At 35.6% G+C, this 20,828-nt stretch overlaps 1 protein-coding gene across 1 annotated transcript; it reads left to right on the top strand.

Moving 5' to 3' along the window:
• The first annotated feature begins 247 nt into the window (after positions 1-247).
• LOC127622457 (protein shortage in chiasmata 1 ortholog-like) lies at positions 248-4,028 on the top strand. Its single transcript, XM_052096566.1, has 2 exons — positions 248-323; positions 3,829-4,028. The coding sequence occupies exons 1-2, from the start codon at positions 254-256 to the stop codon at positions 4,020-4,022; spliced, it is 264 nt and encodes an 87-aa protein (XP_051952526.1). The 5' UTR covers positions 248-253; the 3' UTR covers positions 4,023-4,028.
• The last annotated feature ends 16,800 nt before the right edge of the window (positions 4,029-20,828 follow it).

The raw sequence follows: 20,828 nt of genomic DNA, 5'->3' as shown, positions 1-20,828 counted from the left end.
ATTTACTTATTTATTTGGTAAGTTGTAATGTAATAAGATGGAAAATATACAGTCAGATGGTCATTATTGCAATAAACCCCTACAGGGTCATACAAGACCCCTCAAATTCAAGTCAGGGTGCTGATAATGTCTTTCGGCAAAGAGTGTTTCCTAAGGAAGCCTTGTGGTGATTTACTGATTTGTTATATCTTTTAATTGGAAAAATAATGAATGTTTTTTTTTTGTGTTAGGTGGGGACAGTGCATTTAATGAGATGGCACTGCTGCATATTCTGGTCACGCTAAAGGAACTTCTGTTCACATGTGACCTTAACACAGCCACTGGTAAATACCACACACACACACACATCCCAGAAATTACCCAAAGAAAAATGATATTGATCAAAAGTTGCTTGTTCATAGCCAGTGTTGGGTATGTTACTCAAAGAAAGTAATCTTCTACAAATTACTGATTACTTTTTATATAATCAGATTACTTAACTGATTGCAGGGTTAGGGTTGAAAAAGGAATTACTTTAATATTTCTTCATTTTTTGTGACTTTCTGAAACACTTTTCACAAAACCCAAAAATAATTCTGCTCAACAAATTTAAAATAATGTCTATATTTCCTTTTGTTGAACATGTCATTCTCTCTAGAGGTCCACCGATATATCGCTGATGCGGATAAATAGCCCGATATTTGTAATTTTTTAATTAACTGCATCAGCCTTCTACTGTCAGCATATATGCAAATATCTAATTTATACAGACTTAATTTACAAACCTCACGTTTCATATAAACAGTTCCCTGAAACTGTTCACTGTCTTGTCCAATGATACAAAGCCAAACATCAATAAAACTTTTAGCATATATGGTCTGCAAATATGCTTATATCTCATTTAAACAAATTTAATTCACATACCAGATTTGTATTTTTTTATTTTTTACCAAGTTTTAAGTTTTGTGTGAAATATTTTGTAAATATTGTTTAATCAATTTTTTAGCAAATTTAAGTATATGTCATTGACTATTTTATTCAATTGTGTGATATATCTGCATTATATCAGCCATCCTGCGCTCTAGATATCGGCATTAAAAAAACAATTTCAGTCGACTTCTACTCGTTTCTCCCTTTACAATGTCTTGTTGGGGGCGCACACCCTTCAACTGCCTCAGAAATGTAGTAGGGCTGTCGATTTAACGTGTTAATTCAGTGCGTTCAAAAATTTATTATTCGCACCATAATAAGGAAGATTCCTGAGAAATGCAAGCTTGTTGTACCACCTGTTTACTCCAGAGGGCAGTAAGTGAAATTTCAGCTGTATGAGCAACGCACAGTTTATACAGTGAAGAAAATCAGTAGGAAGAACCAGAGCCATATAAAGAGAGAGTTGCGACAACGGAAGTTCTAAATGCTTGATCGTCACGTGATTCACGTAGACTTCAGATAGTTCCAGGAAGTGCTTTTGCGGTCATTCCAAACTGTTAGAGTAGAGTGACAGAACTGCGATTTCTGGTAATTAGTAGTCAATAAATGCATTTATTTTATATATTTATGTAACACACCGACATATGTATGTAGCATGAGTATGTTGTTACAGCGATGTTGTTTTTTTAAAGATCAAATCAGCTAATATTTGAGGATTAGTGTTCGCTTACCGTTATTTGCCTCAATTTATTTCAGGCTAGGGTTTCTGTTGCCTTTTTATGTTACCTCATGTTCATTGTTTTCACTTATCTCATGGTAACTAATGTCATATTTATGACTTTTCAGATAGTACAGAGATAGGCTGGTGACAGGTGATTTCCAGCTCGCACTGCACAATGGGTCAATGAACTATTAACTATTAGCAGCAGTTACGTAAATGTAAAATTTAGTGAAATGAAGCTTATTGTTTACAATTCTTACAATTCTATATATAGTAATATAATTATTTATTTATTATAAATATTATATATCTAATGTATAATTCTTACAATACTTATTCATATACACAATATATTCAGCTTTAAAACAACTTAAGCATACTCGTATATAAACTGCCGTTCAAAAGTAATGAGGCTGAAAATTCAGCTTGGCATCACAGGAGTAAATTACATTTTAAAATACATTAAAATAGAAAACAGTTATTTTAAATTGTAATAATATATTACTGATATTATTTTTTTTGTATTTGTATTCAAATAAATGCAATAACTATTTACAGCAATTCATGAATACATTTCTAATAAATTAAATAGCATGCCAAGCATTTTGTATGTGTCCTTTCTTTCATGTTGTCGTTGCATAGTCTTCACCATGGTTTGCTGTGTTGCATGGGGATGCTCCAATCGCTCAGAGAAAGGTGTGCTGAATGTATGGCTTCCCCACTGACATGGAGAGGAGAAAAAAATTGTTGGCTCAAGTCAGCAGGAGCAATCTAAATATAAATAAAAATTACAACAACAAAAAAATGTGTGAGGTATTTGCAAAGATTTTACAATTAATAGGGTGTTCGTTACTAACTTTATCCAGCTCCAATCCTTGCCTAATCTGTTAGTTATCTGATAACATCCCTTATCTCCTAATTTAATGAGTAATACTCAACTATAAGGTTTTAATTTACAAGTTATTTTTATTTAGATGTACTGATAATATACAGAATAAGATAATATTATTCTTTAAACGTCTCACCTTTTAAAAGTGCGTCGCATAAGCGGTTTGTTCTGATGCATCTCTCGACGTGTGTTTGCTGCTACTTCCGGGAACTATTGAGAGGCTCCACGAGCCGCCATTGCTGTAAAAAAACGTTCCATTGGAGTCAATGGAGTTGTCGCAACTCTCTCTATATATGGCTCTGGGAAGAACCACGCATTCGAAACACTTGAAGGAGCGCAAATGCGATCTAAGGGATCTCAAAATCTGTTTAAAGATTGAGTATTAAACTATATTTAACTTGAAACAGTGAACTAAAAATGGTATGTTTATGATGCGACGCACCCGAGGCGCATGTCTGATGCAGGAGTAAATTGACGGCTCTTAAACAATCCCTCATAATAAATCTCCAACTGATTGACAAAGTCACTTGTGAAATGGATTGCTGTGAACTGTATGCTAATGATTGTCTTATGATCAATAATATGGTAGTAAACAATACATTGTATTCTAAAGCCGCTTTTATATTGTTTTATCAATGATTAACTCTTCTGCTACAAGAATGTAATGCATTTTAATTATCTGAATATTTTTTATTTATATATATATATATATATATATATATATATATAATTTTAAATGTTTAAAGATAACTATGTAATTATATATTGATATAAATATATTTAATCTTTATATATTGAATTATTGTTATATGAGGGGCTTTCTTAGCAAATATTTGTTTATGCGATTAATCGCGATTAATTAATTAATTCGGGACACCATGTAATTAATTAGATTAAAACATTTTATCGATAGACAAACATATTTACAAAATTCACATTTAAAATTTATTCTACATAATATTAAATTATAAATAAGTATCATACTTAAAAGTAATACACTTAATTGGAACTCAGTAGATCTAATCTGATTCTGATTATTTTAAATGTACTTTGTTACACCAGGGCTTTTCAAATTGGGGTCTTGGGACCAACAGGGGGTGCTAGGGGGTCCATGGAAAATTTCTTGAGATCCATCCTGAAACATTAGGAGATTGCTACAGTCTTGCTTTTGAGATCTTGAGCAGAAGTCTCAGTTTGCTGTTTATTTAATATCATTGCTATCTCTCAGATAATTTTTATCATTGCTAATCCGGTTTAATCTGTAGAGTGTAGCTTTACTGAAACACCTCTAAAATCTGTCTTTGAATAGATTACCTGGCTCAGGCCAAGGACTCCTGTGGTCTGAGCTTTTTAAATGAACTGTTGAGGAAGTTTGAGGTGTTGCAGTATCTGTGTCAGAAGAGGCAGGAGCCTGACCCTAAACTGCTGGAGCTCCAGCAGCAAATCAACACATGGATGAACTCCCACACAAACCACAACACTAGAGTGAGATTCAATATCTGAGTTTAGTTCAGGGGCTGGTTGCATAAAACTGTTTTAGACTAGTCTTACTAGTTAGTCGTCTAATATGTTGGTCTTAATTTTTTCAGTCAGTTGCATAAAAACTTAGATCAGTCTAATTAAAGACCAAAATGTAAGACAGCACACCTCAGGCTAACTTTTTTTTACATTCCATTTTGCCATTAAAATTAAGTGTCAGCTAGCCAGTGGGGGCTGAAAGAGGCTTGAGTTGAGACTTGGTTGAAGACTTCAAAAATGGTAACAAAATGTTGTGTTTTTAATTATTTGGGTTAAATCACTAAATGTGTTCATTAAAATACATTTTGAAGCACTGTAGTTCTCTAATAAGCAAATATTTTCAGCGAATAAAAAAATGTATTGAGCGTCCACTGTCGGCCATTTTTTTTAAGCTGTTCAGTGTCTTATTTTTCCCACAATGCAAATTAGACTGTCTTACTAAAGACAACTGTGAGCTTGTTTTATGCAACAGGCTTTCTATGGCCTCTTTAGCTAGTCAAACTAATTGTTAGATGCAGTCGTAATGGCTATGTTTGCAACCGGCCCCTGATCTTCATATCTACAAGAAGCCAATCTCTAAATAAAGACTATTAATCAGGGATGCAAACTACTCACCTTTCAGCTAAAGTCACTTTTTCTGAATCTACAATGCCCAAATTGTTTGGTAAAACTTTCTACATTTTGGTTATTAAAATGACTTTGAGTGTTTAAGTGTTACTTACAGCCTAAACACTTCAAAAGCTTTAAAAACGGCAAAAAGCTTTTAAAGGAATGTCCCGGGTTCAATACAAGTTAAGCTCAATCGACAGCATTTGTGGCATAATGCTGATTACCACATAAATTCATTTCAACTCATCCCAACTTTCCTTTAAAAAAAGCAAAAATGGAGGTTATAGTGTGGCACTTACAATGAAAGTGAATGGCGGCCAATTTTTGGAGGGTTCAAAACCAGAAATGTGAAGCTTATAATTTTTTAAAAGCACATACATTAATTATTCTATTAAAATTAATGTATTATTTGAGCTATAAAGTTGTTTAAATCTTAATTTTTACAGTCATTTTAGGATTTTAGGTTTTGTTGGCATAACATCATCATGGCAATGTATGAAAAAATTGGATATAACTTTACACAGAAAAGGTTAGTAAGCAATTTTATCACACTAAATTCACGTAAACACACATATTGTTTAAGTCTTCTGGCTAAACCTTTGAAACAGTGAGTCTTTTAACACATAAAACATGGCCCCCATTCACTTCCATTGTAAGTGCCTCACTGTAACCTCGATTTTTGCTTCTTCTTTTTAAAGAAAAGATAGGACGAGTCTAAATAAATTTTTGTGGTAATCAAAATTATGCTAGAAATGCTGTCAATCAAGCTTTACTTGTATTGAACCCGAAACAGTCCTTTAAATACAACAAACAAATAATGGAAATGCGATTTAAAACGCCTCCCTCGTATGACTTTCTCACTTTTTACACCTCTTTTGAGTTTGCATCCCTGATTTATGCTAAAACTGGTGCTTAATATGTCTTACTGTCAGTATAAAAACACTCTACTCCTTTTCCCCCATGGATGTTTGTTTTATAATAAATTGATGGGTCCTTTATGGCCTTGGGATGATGATGTGGTTCCACCTGGTGAAAGATCTGAGCTATAGAGATTACTTTACTGACTGCTTCATTAAAAAAGTAATTAAATCCATGCAAGGGCTATTCAGCGAACTGCAGTAAGGAAACTGTCCCTATATTATGTGCACTTTAAATCCCTTTGGTTTAATGCATCAGCTAAATGTGTGCATGCATGTTGATTAGTACATATCTTCTTCCCAGATATTACCAAATGTGAATATTTAATGAATGTTGTTGAATGTGAGTAGGTTCTAGTTTTGACAGTGAATACAGACCTTCTCGCAGCTTTCAGCCAGATATCAGGTGAGTTATTTTCTCAAGAAGCTTTCAGGTTTCATTAAAATGTGGCGACTAATCTGCATGATTCTGTTTGTGTGTGTCTAGGAAACTTTGTATCTAAAGTTGTCCCCAATGAAGGAAAAAGTACAGTAGCGAGAAGAGAAGTAATGAACAGGTGTGTGAAATCATCAAGACAAAAGTTTGAACATAGATTGTCATTCTTTATTATTATCTTCCACATGCTAGTATAGCCTAGTAATAAAATCCTAAAGATACAAAATGACACAAATGGAATTATGGGAATTATGTCTTACATCTTAAAACTATCTAACATTAACAATCCACTTCAAAAACGTAGATTAGAGTTCTGCGTTGCAGTAAATTGTTTTGTAATTTGGCAAATCTGTCTCCTCTCTCCACAGCTTGTCCTGCAGTAGTTGTATTGTCATGTGCAGTCAGCATGTTGGTTCTGACTTCCCATGGCAGAGTTTCAGTGTGGTGTTTGAGCTTCACCGTATGGGTCACTCGCCCTTCAGCAGTGTGTGTGCGGAGAGAAACGTCAACTATTTCTCCTTCTCCACAGCAGTTCCCGAGTCCAGTCAGTCCAACAATTCTTTATACTTACGTGATACATAGCTTGACTGTCCACACTGAAAGTGAAAATGCTGTGTGACGCAACACAGTCTTAACCAATCAGAACATATTTGATATTTAATATGCAATTATGTGAAGCGGGATTTTACACCTTTGAGATTTCACTATCTGCAAGACTACAATGAGACCAAGTGATCAACAAAATATCCTGTTGCTTGGCATTGTTGTTTAGGACAAAAACTCTGATTCAAAAGAGATTTCTTTAATTGCTTGTCACTTTATCACATTGCACCTGGTTAGGGAACGTTGTTACACAACATGCAAAACTTGATTGCTAATTGTTAATTGAGTGCCTTGGGAAAATATCCAAATTATGGATGATTGCTTCTATGATAAGTATATTTACTTGTTGTATGACATTGTATATTTTTATATTAGTAATCAGAATCATTCATTACCAAATTTCTCAGAGGAATCCACCGCTGCATCATATCTGAACTCAATTCCGTTTGTGTTGTTCATCACTGATGGTTTACTGAAACGCTCTGAGATTCAGCATACTCTAGAGACAACGTGAGTTACTTAGTAGTCCCTATGCATGTCATAATGTCCTCTGGCATAATGGTTAGCACATGTACTCTGCCACATTGAGCTGTTGTGCTCAAAAGGAAATGTTAGGCAGAATGTTAGAGACTTACAGCCTCAGTATTCATTCACTCATTTTGTGAAAAATAGATGCAATGAAAGTGAAGGGTGAGTAAGGCTGTCATTCTGCCTATAATGCGTCCTTATGTGTTCTATGTAAGAAAGAAAGCCATATGAGTTTGGAACAACATGAGGGTTAATTAATAATGGTAGAATTTCTATTGTTGGGTGAACTGTCCCTTTAGTACTGATACTGAATGAGATTGTTTTGACAGGTATGACATGACTCTACTGGAGAGGGAACACTCGCCGACTGCACAGAAACTGGGCAGGTCCGATCAGTATGATGTCATCACTGTGGATGAGAACACTGCCGTGCTCATCCAGGTGAAACTCCATAGACACACACACTCACCAGAACACCAAAATGACACAGATTCACATAGTCTAAATGCTTTTGTTTGTGTGTGTCTATTTTTAGGCACTGAGTGAGTTGGAGTTGGACAGAGCGTCTGAACGTGTTTTCATGAGACTCTATGCTCTCTCTCTGCAGTACAACCGCTGTTGGGTCATTCTGCACTGCACCGAGAGCCACAGTGCACTGTCAGTTTGAGATATATTTACACATCTTGTCTGATCTTTTTACCATTCACTATTATGGTATTTGAGTGGAGTGGAGTAACATCAATTTTCGCTCAAATCGATCCGCTCCAGTTCCACTAATGTTTCCATTTCCCACTCCGCTCCGAGTACAATACTTGTAGAAAAGGTTTTTGCTTTATTGAAACCCATTAGCCTGTTACAGTGTTAAGCTTGTAATATAGCGGTATCGGAGCGAGAGAAGACGCAAATGCTTCAAATATTGCAACTCCCCTTTTACTCTGTACTCCCCTCATACTCATACTCCACGTTCACTATAGTATTATTACTCAGCTCTCTGGAATAATTCTGATTGGTCAATCATTGCATTGAGCAATCAATTATTTTTGTATAACCATAGCTAATATTGCACATCAACTGATTCTCCCAAATTTCCATCTAATTGAATTGCCTAATCTTTAACTAAATAAAATGTACAAATCTTACAAAATACAAGTTTTATTAATTCAATTTCCTTCAAGACTATTCAATTCAATTAGATGGAAATTTGTTATTCAATTGAAATGGATACATCTTAAAAATAGGCTAAAATATATTTTTGAGTGTATGGCATTATTGTTATTGTCTATTTTCTTCTCCTGATTCTTTCACTGTTAAGGTTTTCCAACATCATCCATATCAATCTGATTTTCATCTACTCTACATTTGTGCTGTTTGGACACAAGTCTGAGAAATTTGATGTGAAGGTATTTTTTTTTTACAATTTGTAGGTTTGACATCCAGTGTCAATAAAGGGTGACAGTATTTGTTCTATTGATAAAAACAAAACAAAAACAGTCATACGCTACTACATCATTATACATCATATGTGTGTTCAGGTGTTATGGGCATGCGAAGAAAAAGACATTGCCAGGTACATATATCAGATCTCCCTACACACGCTGATGAATTCAGACAGAGATGGGAAGAGCTGGTTGGATAGAGACTGGCTCAGTTTGCAGCCCACAGAGGTGAATGAAAAGAAAGGGATTGTAGGAAATAACTTGTAACTGAAAAATAGTCATATTCACTCATGGAATGTAACACATATTTTTACAGTTAATTTAGAATAATCTTGATCTGTGTGTGTGTGTGTGTGTGTGTGTGTGTGTGTGTGTGTGTGTGTGTGTGTGTGTGTGGGGTTTGGGTGGTTTACAAGGGTATTTTTTTTTTTAGGTTACAGACTGGCAATTACAAGGGTATTATGCTATATGACATTTCTAGTGTCCTCGTAATTTAAATAGTTTAAAAAACACACTAAACTACGTTTTGTTTTAAATGTAAAAATGCAGAAAGTTTTCTGTGAGGTTTAGGGGTAGGGTTAGGGGATAGAATATATAGTTTGTATATTATAAAAACCATTATCTCTATGAAAAGACCCCATAAAACATGGAAACACAACATGTGTGTGGGCGGGTTTGGGTGGTTTACGAGGGTATTTTTCTTAGGTTACAAACTGGTAATTTCAAGAGTATTATGCTATAAATGTAGTTTATGGGGACATTTCTAGTGTCCCCATAATTTATTAATTTTCACTTAAATAAAACATTTTGTTTTTTTGAAAATGTAAAAATGCAGAAAGTTTTTTGTAAGGGTTAGGAGATAGAATCTATAGTTCTTACCGTATATAATGTCTACGGAGAGTCCTCACGAGGATAGCCGCACTAACGTGTGTGTGTGTGTGTGTGTGTGTGTGTGTTAGGCAGAGAGTTGTCTGCTGCAGTTTCCCTGTATTAATCCACTGGTTGCTCAGATGATTTTGAAGAGAGCTCCATCATTACAGTGGCTGCTAGAAGCTTCTTTCTCTGAGCTGCAGGAAATGTTCCCACAGATCTCTCACAAAGTCATCAAGGTATTGATGTAACCTCAGTATGTACAGCCTCAAAACTCTTTGTTTTGTACAATAAAAAAACATACATAAATATTTCTTATATTTGTATACAAAGCTAAATTCACGCATTTAACAGCAACATGGTAACATACTGTATATTCAGTTAAAAGTCCAGGCTTGTACACAATCTGCCATAACTTCATCAAACCATAAAGAACAAGGAATATAACTTTTGAATGTATTTATTCTGCCCTTGAAATGTTTGTAAACTCTGTTTGTAAACTGAAAGTTTTATGTTTGATAAAGAAAATTATAATTTTATTCACCAAGGATGCTTTATATTGATCAATAATTACAGTAACAAAATTTTTAGGGCCCCTTTTTTAAGAGCGCATGCCTTAAGCGCAACGCCTTAAGTCATCAGCGTAAAGTCAATGAGCATGGCCATGAAGTTTTTGTATTTTCATGCAAGCATGCGCTAAGTCTAGGCGCAAGTGGGTTTGGCGAAATCGTGTGCAACATGCAAAATGCTTGACACTCTGGACCAAGTGCAATTTAATTCTGAGGTGGTTCTTCGGTTATTCCAGCTTCTGCGTCCTGTTATATAGTCCATTCCCTCAAACACCAATGATTTAAACAAAGACCGCACATTCATAAGAAGTTGGTAGTGTAAATGTACTGTATGCAATTAATTAGAAGAATTGAAAATTGCATTCTTTTGTGCATTAACTGCATCCTTGATGAATGTCAGGCATATTTCTGTGACAGCAACACGCTCCTTTTATACGCATGGAAAATGTTATTCTCGTCAGAATTTGGATGTATACTCCATTAAATTAAGTAATTATTATTAATAATTTTCATCTACTGACACACAGATCATGGCTAGTATAAACAGTGATTGTATCGGCATGCACTTCACTTCTTCGGGTCGATTTTGATAAATTATATTAAGTTATTGAAACACTAAAAAATTAAACCAAAAATATTTCTAAATTCTAATTACACTTCAAATGAAAAGAAATCTAATAAAAATAATGAAGTGGTCAAAAAACCATACTAAATCCCTACATATTATTCTCTTCTTCCACTGCCCCCTTTTGCAGTGAATTAAAAATCACAACTACAACAGGTGGAAATTTACTAGTCAACATTAAATCATATATGGGGCGGCTGTGGCTCAGTTGGTAGAGCGGGTCAGCTGCCAATCGTATGGTTGGTGGTTCGATTCCCGGCCCACACAACTCCACATGCCCAATGGCAGGCTAGCACCTTGCATGGCTGCTTTGCCACCATTGGTGTGTGTGTGTGTGTGTGAATGGGTGATTGGGAAACAGTGTAAAGCGCTTTGGTAACCTCTAAGGTTAAAAAAGCGCTATATAAGTGCAGACCATGCAGACCATAAATACAATTGTAAATATACAAGAAAAATAATGCATATAAACATAACAATAATAATAATTGAAAAAAGAAACCATGACCTCTAGAAAGTTTAACACATATCTCATTTTTTGTTTCAACAAACGGCTTCAACAGCGATTGAAGGGACATAATTTGATATTTTGTACTTTCAGAATTTGGACATGAACTTTATTACCTCCTGCAAGTGAAATATCCAAACTGCAAATGCAGAAACTGAATTTGGACTTTGCGCTGAGATAAGAGGTGGTATTGAAATGTCTTTGCACAATGAAAATAGCAAATTGAGCTTTGCACTACTTTATTAACATATAGTATTCCCACAGTTTGCGCACCTACACCAACAGAGCAGAAACACTCCCACCGTTGTGCACTCACAAAAATAGAGCCCATAATTAAAAAAAAAACATTATTTAAGTAAAAGCTGTATTCTTCCAACAAGCTATTTTAAAGACAGCTCAACACCTCAAACTTTTATTCATCCATCCATAACACTCATTTTCTTCCCAATTTGGAACACCCAATTCCCAATGCGCTCTTAAGTTCTCATGGTGGCGAAGCGACTCTCCTCAATCCGGGTGGTGGAGGAGAAATGTCAGTTGCCTCCGGTTCTGAGACCGTCAACCCACGCATCTTATCACATGGCTTATTGAACGCATTATCACGGAGATGTAGCGTGTGTGGGGTCCGCAGCATCCACACACAACTCACTACGCACCCCACCGAGAGCAAGAACCACACATTATAGTTACCATAATAACTAGTCTACCCTCCTTAGCAACCGGGCCAATTTTGGTTGCTTACTCCTGGGGTGGTAGACAACATCTATACTCGCTGAGCTACCCAGGCCCCCACTGCTCTACAGTGTTAACTATTTGTGCTGCTGCAAAAATGCTGTTCCACCCTTTACCAGTGTCTACTATTTACTCTATTTTACATTATTCTTATCAATTTTGCATTACTGAAATGCAAGTCAGTACTCACTGAGCCACACAGGCCCCCCATAATACTCATTTGTAATAATTTACCACTCGTTCTTCATCAAATGCAGTACATACTCTTGCAGTACGCCTACGTGATTTTGGACGCAGAAACTGTATTTTGATGTCTATACTTCATTAAGTAACATTTTGAACTGTTCTAACAAAAAAAATATTATTATTGAGTCGCAAATTAGCACCTAAGAATAATTTCTTATTTTCCTAGTAGACTGGAGGAATGACTGCTGAAAATTGGGCTTTGACATCAAGGGTAAAAATGTCATTTTAATATAAAAACAATATTTAAAATATATTTCAAACAGTAATAATAATTTGCAACATAAGGTTTAAGGTTGTGTTTTTAATCAATTTAATGCATCCGAGGTGAAGAGAAGCATACATTTCATACAAAACTTTTTTGAGCTTTTGAAGGATGATGTATATATATTTTTGTTTTGCTTTTTTAAGAATTATACTAAGAAAAAGCTATTACTTAAAGTTATTAAAGTTTTAACTAAAAATCATTTAGTTTAACTGTGGACCTCATGTTACCCATAACAACTTTATAAGCATAGTTAAGAAGGATTTATACTTGTAAACATCCTTCTTGAATGATTTTAAGATATGCTTGATTTTTTTTCTACAGCTCTTCAGTGATATTACAACTAAGTCCAAACTTAAACCTGCTAGTTCAGAAAATGAGAATGAACCCTCCTTACTGACAAACAACACAGCTCACCCTCCTCATCCTCATCTGCCTCCAAGAGTTCAGGATTTCAGTACACCTCAGTCAGACCCACAGGCCTATCACTCACAGAGGTCTATGCAGTTCACTCTCTCTCTCTCTGAACAGCAGGAAAATAAAACTCCTCCTAGCCTGTTTAGAGAATCGATTGGTCAGCCTCTGTGTTTTAGAGAAGACGGAAATGACGATAACATTTCAGGTAAGTTGGTGATAAATAACTCATTATAAATGCCAAACAGCAAGTGTAAAAAAAACTGTGTGAGTGCAAGTAAAAAATTTTTTTGGCCAGTAAATAAAACCAGTAACACTTTACAATAAGATTGTATTCGTTAACATTAGTTAGTTACATTAGTCAACATGAGCTAACACTGAACAAAACTTCTACAGCACTTATTAATCCTGGTTAATATTAATTACAACATATACTAATATATTTTTTTTTACATAAAAATGTGTATTTGTTAACATTAGTTAATGCATTATGAACTTTTATGAACAAACGATGAAATCATCAATGTTTAAATTAACACGGACAAAGATTAATATACAAATATAAATGACAAGCGTGTAGACAAACTTATTTTCTCAAGAAAAACATGAAAATTGTGAGTTCATATTAGTTTTCTCAACAATCATCCAAATAAATGCAGTGCTGTTGTTTAAGTTACTTATAGATCTGTTTTTTGTTGCCATTGTCAGACACTTTTATGGCATTTATGTTTTAAAGACATTTCACTCTGGACCCCCACACACTGCCCTCTCCCTTTTTGAACGGTTGCTTTCTGGCCGGCGCTACAGAGCACTCCGCGTTAGGACAACCAGGCACAAGAACAGTTTTACCCTCAGGCCATTTACCACATGGACAAATAAACTGCCTTCAGGACTCCCATAGTGCAATAATGTATAAGTATGTCATGAACATACTTATACATTGAATATTTAATTAAATGACTGTACACACCCCTACCTTGCACATGCATTACCACTTGCACACGTACATACGCCATTCTATGTTATATGTCCTATTTATTCATTTATTTATTTTTGTAGTCTGGCAGCCATATGTTTGGAATAATGTACAGATTTTGCTCTTATAGAAAGAAATTGGTACTTTTATTCACCAAAGTGGCATTCAACTGAAAATGTTTCATTTCATTTAACAAACCAAATAGCTTTCAACTGTGTTTGATATAATAGCAAGTGATTTTCTAGTACCAAATTAGCAATTTAGCATGATTACTCAAGGATAAGGTGTTGGAGTGATGGCTGCTGTCTAGATTTGATAAAAATGACTTTTTTCGAAATAGTGATGGTGCTGTTTTTTTACATCAGTAATGTCCGGACTATACTTTGTGATCAGTTGAATGACACTTGAATTAAAGTACCAATTTCCTTCCGAAACAGGAAAATCTGTAAATGTTTCCAAACTTTTGGCCGCCAGTGTATGTCTATTTATACTCTTGCCTTGTTTTATATTCTTTGTTCTGTGTGCACTTGCTTGTTTCTCCTATCACAAATACAAATTCCTTGTGTACGTGAGCACACTTGGCAATGTAGCTCATTCTGATTATGATAAATCTTGAAGACGTTTGAGTGAAACATTTGTAGATGCTTGTACCGTAATGTATAGTTTCGTGAGGCTATGTATCTTATCGTAAACTTGTCATTACATGCCTACCTTACACCTTCTTATTCATGCGATTATCTAAGCAGCCAATCGTGTTGCAGCAGTGCAAAGCATAAAATCACTGAGATCACATTTTTTCCCATTCTGATAGTTAATGTGAACATTAACGCAAGCTCCTAAACCCGTATCTGCATGATGTAATTCATTGCACTGCTGCCACATGATTGGGTGATTAGAAAATCGCATGAATAAGTGATGTACAGGTCTACCTAATAAAGTGGTTGATGAGTGTATTACAATTGCATAATAATAATAGTAATATATTACAGTACTATAATCATCACAAAGTGGACAAAAACAGATACGCACATATGATGCTGCGAGTGACACAATGACCTGCACAAAATGACCAAAACTTTTTTTATTTATCAAATATAATGGCCAGTGACAAATAATTGTATCACCCACAAATTCCAATTTTGGACCCTGTTCACAGATAAAAATGTAGAAATATTTTAAAAGAGCATTGGCTTAAATCACTTCTTTATTACAGCAGGTCATTTTAGAAGAAGAGGAGAGGAATCATGGCAAAGAAATGAATTATCTCTTCCAGATCATTCTTTAACCCATTCATGCAACCTGTTAAAGTCAAGTCAGTTCAGCCAAAGTTCATCTACAATGAGTGTCTGGCAGCCACAGCATGAAGAACACATGAATTCAAACCCAAATCCAGCGTTAGGGCAAGCTGTTCCACAAGTATCCATGCATGTGCCCATGAAACCTCTACTGACCCCTGAAGTGCTGAGCTGCAGCGACAGTGTCTTTGGGTTCGGGTCTGGACTGCAGGCTCTCTGGAGCTCACCTGAGAGCTGTCTGTCCCAGGAGACAGGAGTGGAGAGGAAGAGACAAGGAGAAGACCTGCTCAGTGGTACACACATACGTTTGCAACGATAAACACTTTCATGCAACATATTAAGTTACAGATCTTTCAGACCATGCATAACATACAGAAAAACCCTCATTGTATGTTTTAGTGGTGGTTTCTAAAGAAAACATCACTATTACTTTTGCTAATACTGAGAGTTAGAAATTTGAAAAATAAAAAAGTGTTAAACTTCAGCATGTAACTCATCCTGCACTGTTTGTCCTACGGACATGAATGATACCTCAAATCATGTGGCTTATTCAGTAAAAGCGTGTTAGTACTTTTTAAGTGATCAGACATTCAAAAGGGCAATCCAAGCCATGTTGAGGCACCAGAATGTTGTGGAAACTTGAGGGTGGGCCAGTAAGCAACCAACTTATAATCATCCAGAACAGCCTTGCAACCACATAGCACACTAGCATTGTTTTTCATAGGCAAACACCACTCACATTTCCTTTATAGAGTTATTTGCCATGCATTTTACATACAGTAGTATTTATTAATTCAGTGTGTCTATTTATCTATTCCCAGTGCTTCCGCAGTGTAAGAGAGGTAAACTGCTTTGTGAGAGAGTTCCAGGCAGGAATGACGGACAGACTAGACTGAGATTTTTCTGATAAATTTGTATCCATCTTACACCCTCCTATAAGTTTTCTGTTGATTGATTCTTAATAGTTTATGTGTTCGTGTATAGTGTAATATGGTGTATATATTCATATAGTTCATTTAAATGTTCTATGAAATATTTATGTATATTTATATTCATAGATTATAGATATAATTTCATTAATCAGTTCATACTTATGTTTAAACACCCTAAGCTACTCAATATTAACCATATTTTCTGTTCAGCTTACAATTGATTGAAATTACAATAAAGAAAAGTTTTAGCAGAACCCAGTTTTAACTCAGGGTTCCCATGTGTCCTGATACCTGGAATTTTGCAATGCAGTTTTCCAGTCATGGACAATTAGAAAAATACCTAAATGTCCTGGAAAATAATTATTTGTCCTGAAAAATATTTTAGTGTAATAAAACTGTTTGACTGTCGCTAAAAGGTTTTTGTTACATATACAAAAACATAGTAGTAATCGAGATTCAAATTGGTGTCAATCATACAAATACGTATAATTTTGTCACTGTTGGCGGCTTCGCGTTGTGAAACAACATTATTGGTTTACTACAGTATAATAAACAAAGCCCTGTTACATACATTCTCTGCTTATCTGCTGTCATCTCTGCTTTGCTCTGACTAAATAGTTTAAGTGTCGATATAGTGCAAAATCTGTTTTTTTTTATTTATTTGATGGCTGTTTACTACAAAGTTGTAAATTTTAGATAATGACAATGGTCAGAACACTACTATATAAGGCTAAAAACAGTCATTATAGTCTGTGAAAAGGGTCCATTAAACCACAAAGGCTACGATTTAATGAAATATATATATATATATATATATCTGCATGTGCTACACTCTTCAAAATGAATGTGTGAAGCCAGTTGCTCACACACACTGTAAACACATTTACATTTATGCATTTGGCAGTTGCTTTTCATCCAAAGCGACTTACAGTGCATTTATTGCAGGGACAATCCCCCCCCCAGAGCAACCTGGAGTTAAGTGCCTTGCTCAAGGACACAATGATGGCGGCTGTGGGGATCGAATCTACAACCTTCTGCTTAACAGTTATGTGCTTTAGCGCACTACGCCACCACAGTAAACACCGTATCGTGATCATCACGTGGGCTCTGTGTGTGTAGTAAATGACAGAGACCAGAGTGCTCTAAAGCAAGCAGCAAATACAGACTATTTGTTTAGTTAAATATAGTCTGTATATATGGCCATGTACTGTAGAGAACTGCTTATACGGAGGTGAGAAACTGCCGTCAAATACACACAGAAACAAAATAAAAATAAAGTCTTGATTTAAATGGATGCGTGACATGGGGGGAAAGAATACAAAATATTTTACTACTGTATAATAATGTAATGTTTACTGTAATTAAATAATAATAGCAATAACACATTTTTAAAAAATATCTTACATCTGTGATGTTCTGCTGTGCAGCACTTCATTTGACAAAAATATCTACAATGCTGCTTCAAATTTTCTTTGCATTACAAAGACATTATTTATGAACAATAATGCCATGCTGAGTTAAAAAAAAAACATTTTTTAGTTTTAATGAAATAATTTGATTAGACACCATTTTGATGTTAAAATGTATTAAGCTGTTGAATACAGAAATTGAGAAAACATCACCATCCAATAACCACAATACACATCATGACCTCTCATGTGTATTTGCTGAAATATTACACCCATTGGGCACATCAAATGTCCTGGAAAATTGTGATGTGAAAAGAGTGGGAACACTGTAACTGATTATACGTACATATTAAATTAACATGATTATTAAGCAATAAACTAGATTTATTTTTATTAAAATAACAGGCTTTATTAGATTTAGGTCGATTTAACTTGCTATTAGAATGACTGATTTTAGTGCAGAGTTGTTTTTTCACTACTAATCGTAAAAACATGCAGCTTCCTATGGCTCCTTTATCAAATGACCTCTGGCCTACAGGTGAGAGGGAACATGTGTACACATGTGTGCTTTACCTTTATACTCTATGCACACAGGAACAGGAGAAATGAATGCATCTGAATGCTGATGAAAGACTTCATATGCAACAACGCTGCATTGACAAACAAGCATTCGTTTACAGTTTTACGTTATTACTCATTTACAGGATGTCAAGATGTGGCTGTGCATCCATGTATAAATCATTTGTTACATGAAGCTGAATTGATTAGCAGTAAAAAATATTTTCCAAATTACTGATGTGGATGATGAGGTGTGCCATGGCAACAGTGGCTATTAATCTCCCACCCCAGATGTACATTTCTAGCCTTTTGCTGTTTTTTTTAAACGAGTGTGATAGAAAGATAGTCATTCAATTACAGAACGATCTTCTTATCACTGATAGTCAGAGCAGAGAGAAGAGGAAAAGAGGGAGAGTAATGGGGGTCGGAGGGGCTTATCTCAGCACGCCAGCAGTCTGACTTCAGCCCCTCGTTGGAATGAGCTCGTGAAAAGACGCTCCCATAGGGCATTTTCCTCTCTCCATCACTCTCCCTTTCAGTCTCTCTGCACCCCCGTGTGCATCAGCCTCCATAAAATGGCAAATAGCCTTCATAAATAACTCCAACACGCTCCCCATTCACTTGGCTAAACTCTCTGTTTGCCTACACAAACAATAGCACTGAAAACAGCAGTGTTTGGACACAATTAAGGGCGTGAGGGGTTTGACGTGTGTCTAGTCTAAGGCAGAAAAACACTGCTTTAAATAAACACATTGGTAATGGCAAGGTAATAGCCTCTACAATCACACTGCTCTTTCAGATGTGGATACAAATGTGAGAAAAGAGCATGCTGTTCAAATCTGACCCTTTTTTAGTGTTTACCTTATTGCTAACATCGTTAATGGCATGTCAACAATGTATTAAATGCTCAAAAAGGAACCATTTGCTAAGGTTCACACTGTAAAATTCATTAAATTATTTGGTGGTGCTTGTGATACTTCGTATAGTGCATGCTTAGGCAATATTACTCATAATTAGAGTTAGGTATTTGAAAAAACCTCACCCCAAGTGTTAATCTTCAGTGCATATGCATTACGATTGTGAGCAGACATTAAAATGGGTGGAAAAATCCCTGTTTTATTATCTTAGAACGATTGTGTCATTTACAGGAGACTAAATTAGTTCTTAGGTGTCAACTTTGTTTCAAAGGTTTCTCCTAAAATTTCCTGGGAGAAATAAAACTAGACACAAATGATACATTTGTTGACACAGGAAGAGAATAGAGCTATAATAGTAACGTGGACAGCAAGGCCCTGATTTTGAAGAATTTGATGAGAAATCTTTACAATAAAATCTCTCACTTTTTAATGCAGACTTTTGTATCTTAGCATATTTTGAGACGTTCTGAAACTCTAAAGGAGAGTTTTTGGCTTAGATGAAAAATCTGAGAAGCCGGAGATTTGAGCAAAAGTGTCCATTTATCATCATTGCTGTCTAGGGTATTTAACAATTAAGATATTAAAGACATCTCATTTGTTAATTGTCTTTCATACAAGAAGCAAGGTGAGTACAAGGTCAGGTAGGTCAAATATTTTAGTTTAGATTGGTTTTGTTTAGGGCAGGTCTTTTCCGCTGTAGCTTTTGGCAGCTCTGAAAGGCAGTTCTGCAGGTGCAGGGTGTGTTTTGCAGTCGGGTCTGTATGAATGAGGCCGTGAATTCAACTTCGTCCTATGGAACCCTTCAGAGCTGGTCTGTCCTCTGCCTGACTCCTAATCCCTACATAATCCCATTATGCAAATCCCCCACTATTCGCAGAGAGACTTTTAACGCAGCATCGTGCCTCTAAAACAACACTCGTAGGTTTGGAGGAGAACGGCAACAATTGCTGCAGCGAGACACCAGCTTTGATCTGAAGGGAGGTTGAAAGTGCAAGAGGGAAACAAGGGGGGGGGGTAGAGAGTGTGAGAGAGCGAGGGGACTTTGGGGACCTCTGGGAACTTGGCCCCAAAGAATTTGCTGATCCACAAGCTTGCCTCAGTCATAACCTAGTGTAATTTATGTGGAGCCCCAAGACATGCTAAATAAGATTACCATCGTTCAGACAAAACCCTTATTATTACTCTGTCAGGGTGAGTATGCTGAGACTTTTTTAACTGTGTTGTCCAATCAGAGGAATGGCTTTCATTATGATGTCACTTTGCTATTGGAAAGAGTCCCTGTAATAGATCTGTTAGCAGGTGGAAGTCCAGCATCCCAACAAAATCTCCATATATGTTAGAGTTCATAAACAATAGGTCTGCTTTAAAAAGTTAGTCATATGTGTTGTTGCCCGATAGGGTGAATGTGGATTTGTGCAAGCCATTAAGATTATAATAACAATGAATTAGCTCACAATAATAACAATAACATCTTTAGATGTTTTCTTTAGTCATGTTAAAGGAATGCTCTGACCTCGATTGGCAGCATCTGTGGCATGCGGTCGATTATCACAAAATAATTTTGACTCGCCTATTAATTAGTTTTGAGTTATGCATTTATATTTTATAGTACCCCGTATTGCCGCTTACACTTTGCAAATGGATTTCTGTCAATGCGTGTTTTTGGTCTGTTTTTACAGTCAACGTTATTTTTAGTAAATCGACAGCATTAAAGTTTGCCAGAAAATATCTGCAATGTGAAAAAGAAATAAAAGCTGACATTTAAAGAAAGGGGTAAGTATATTAAATGCATTAAAACATACCATTCTAAATCGCGGGTTAGAATGAGAACATCAGAAAGGGAAATATGTGTCTATTTGAAACTACTTAAAACAGGGGTGCAAACTACTCAACTTTCAGCTAGTCACCTTTTCTAAAGCTAATTTGCCCAAATTTTTTGGTAATATTTTCTG

This window comes from Xyrauchen texanus, chromosome 3 (genome assembly GCF_025860055.1).
Source record: "Xyrauchen texanus isolate HMW12.3.18 chromosome 3, RBS_HiC_50CHRs, whole genome shotgun sequence".
Taxonomy (NCBI): Eukaryota; Metazoa; Chordata; class Actinopteri; order Cypriniformes; family Catostomidae; genus Xyrauchen; species Xyrauchen texanus.
Note: the sequence above shows the minus strand (reverse complement) of the source record. Positions and strands in the feature narration are given on the sequence as shown.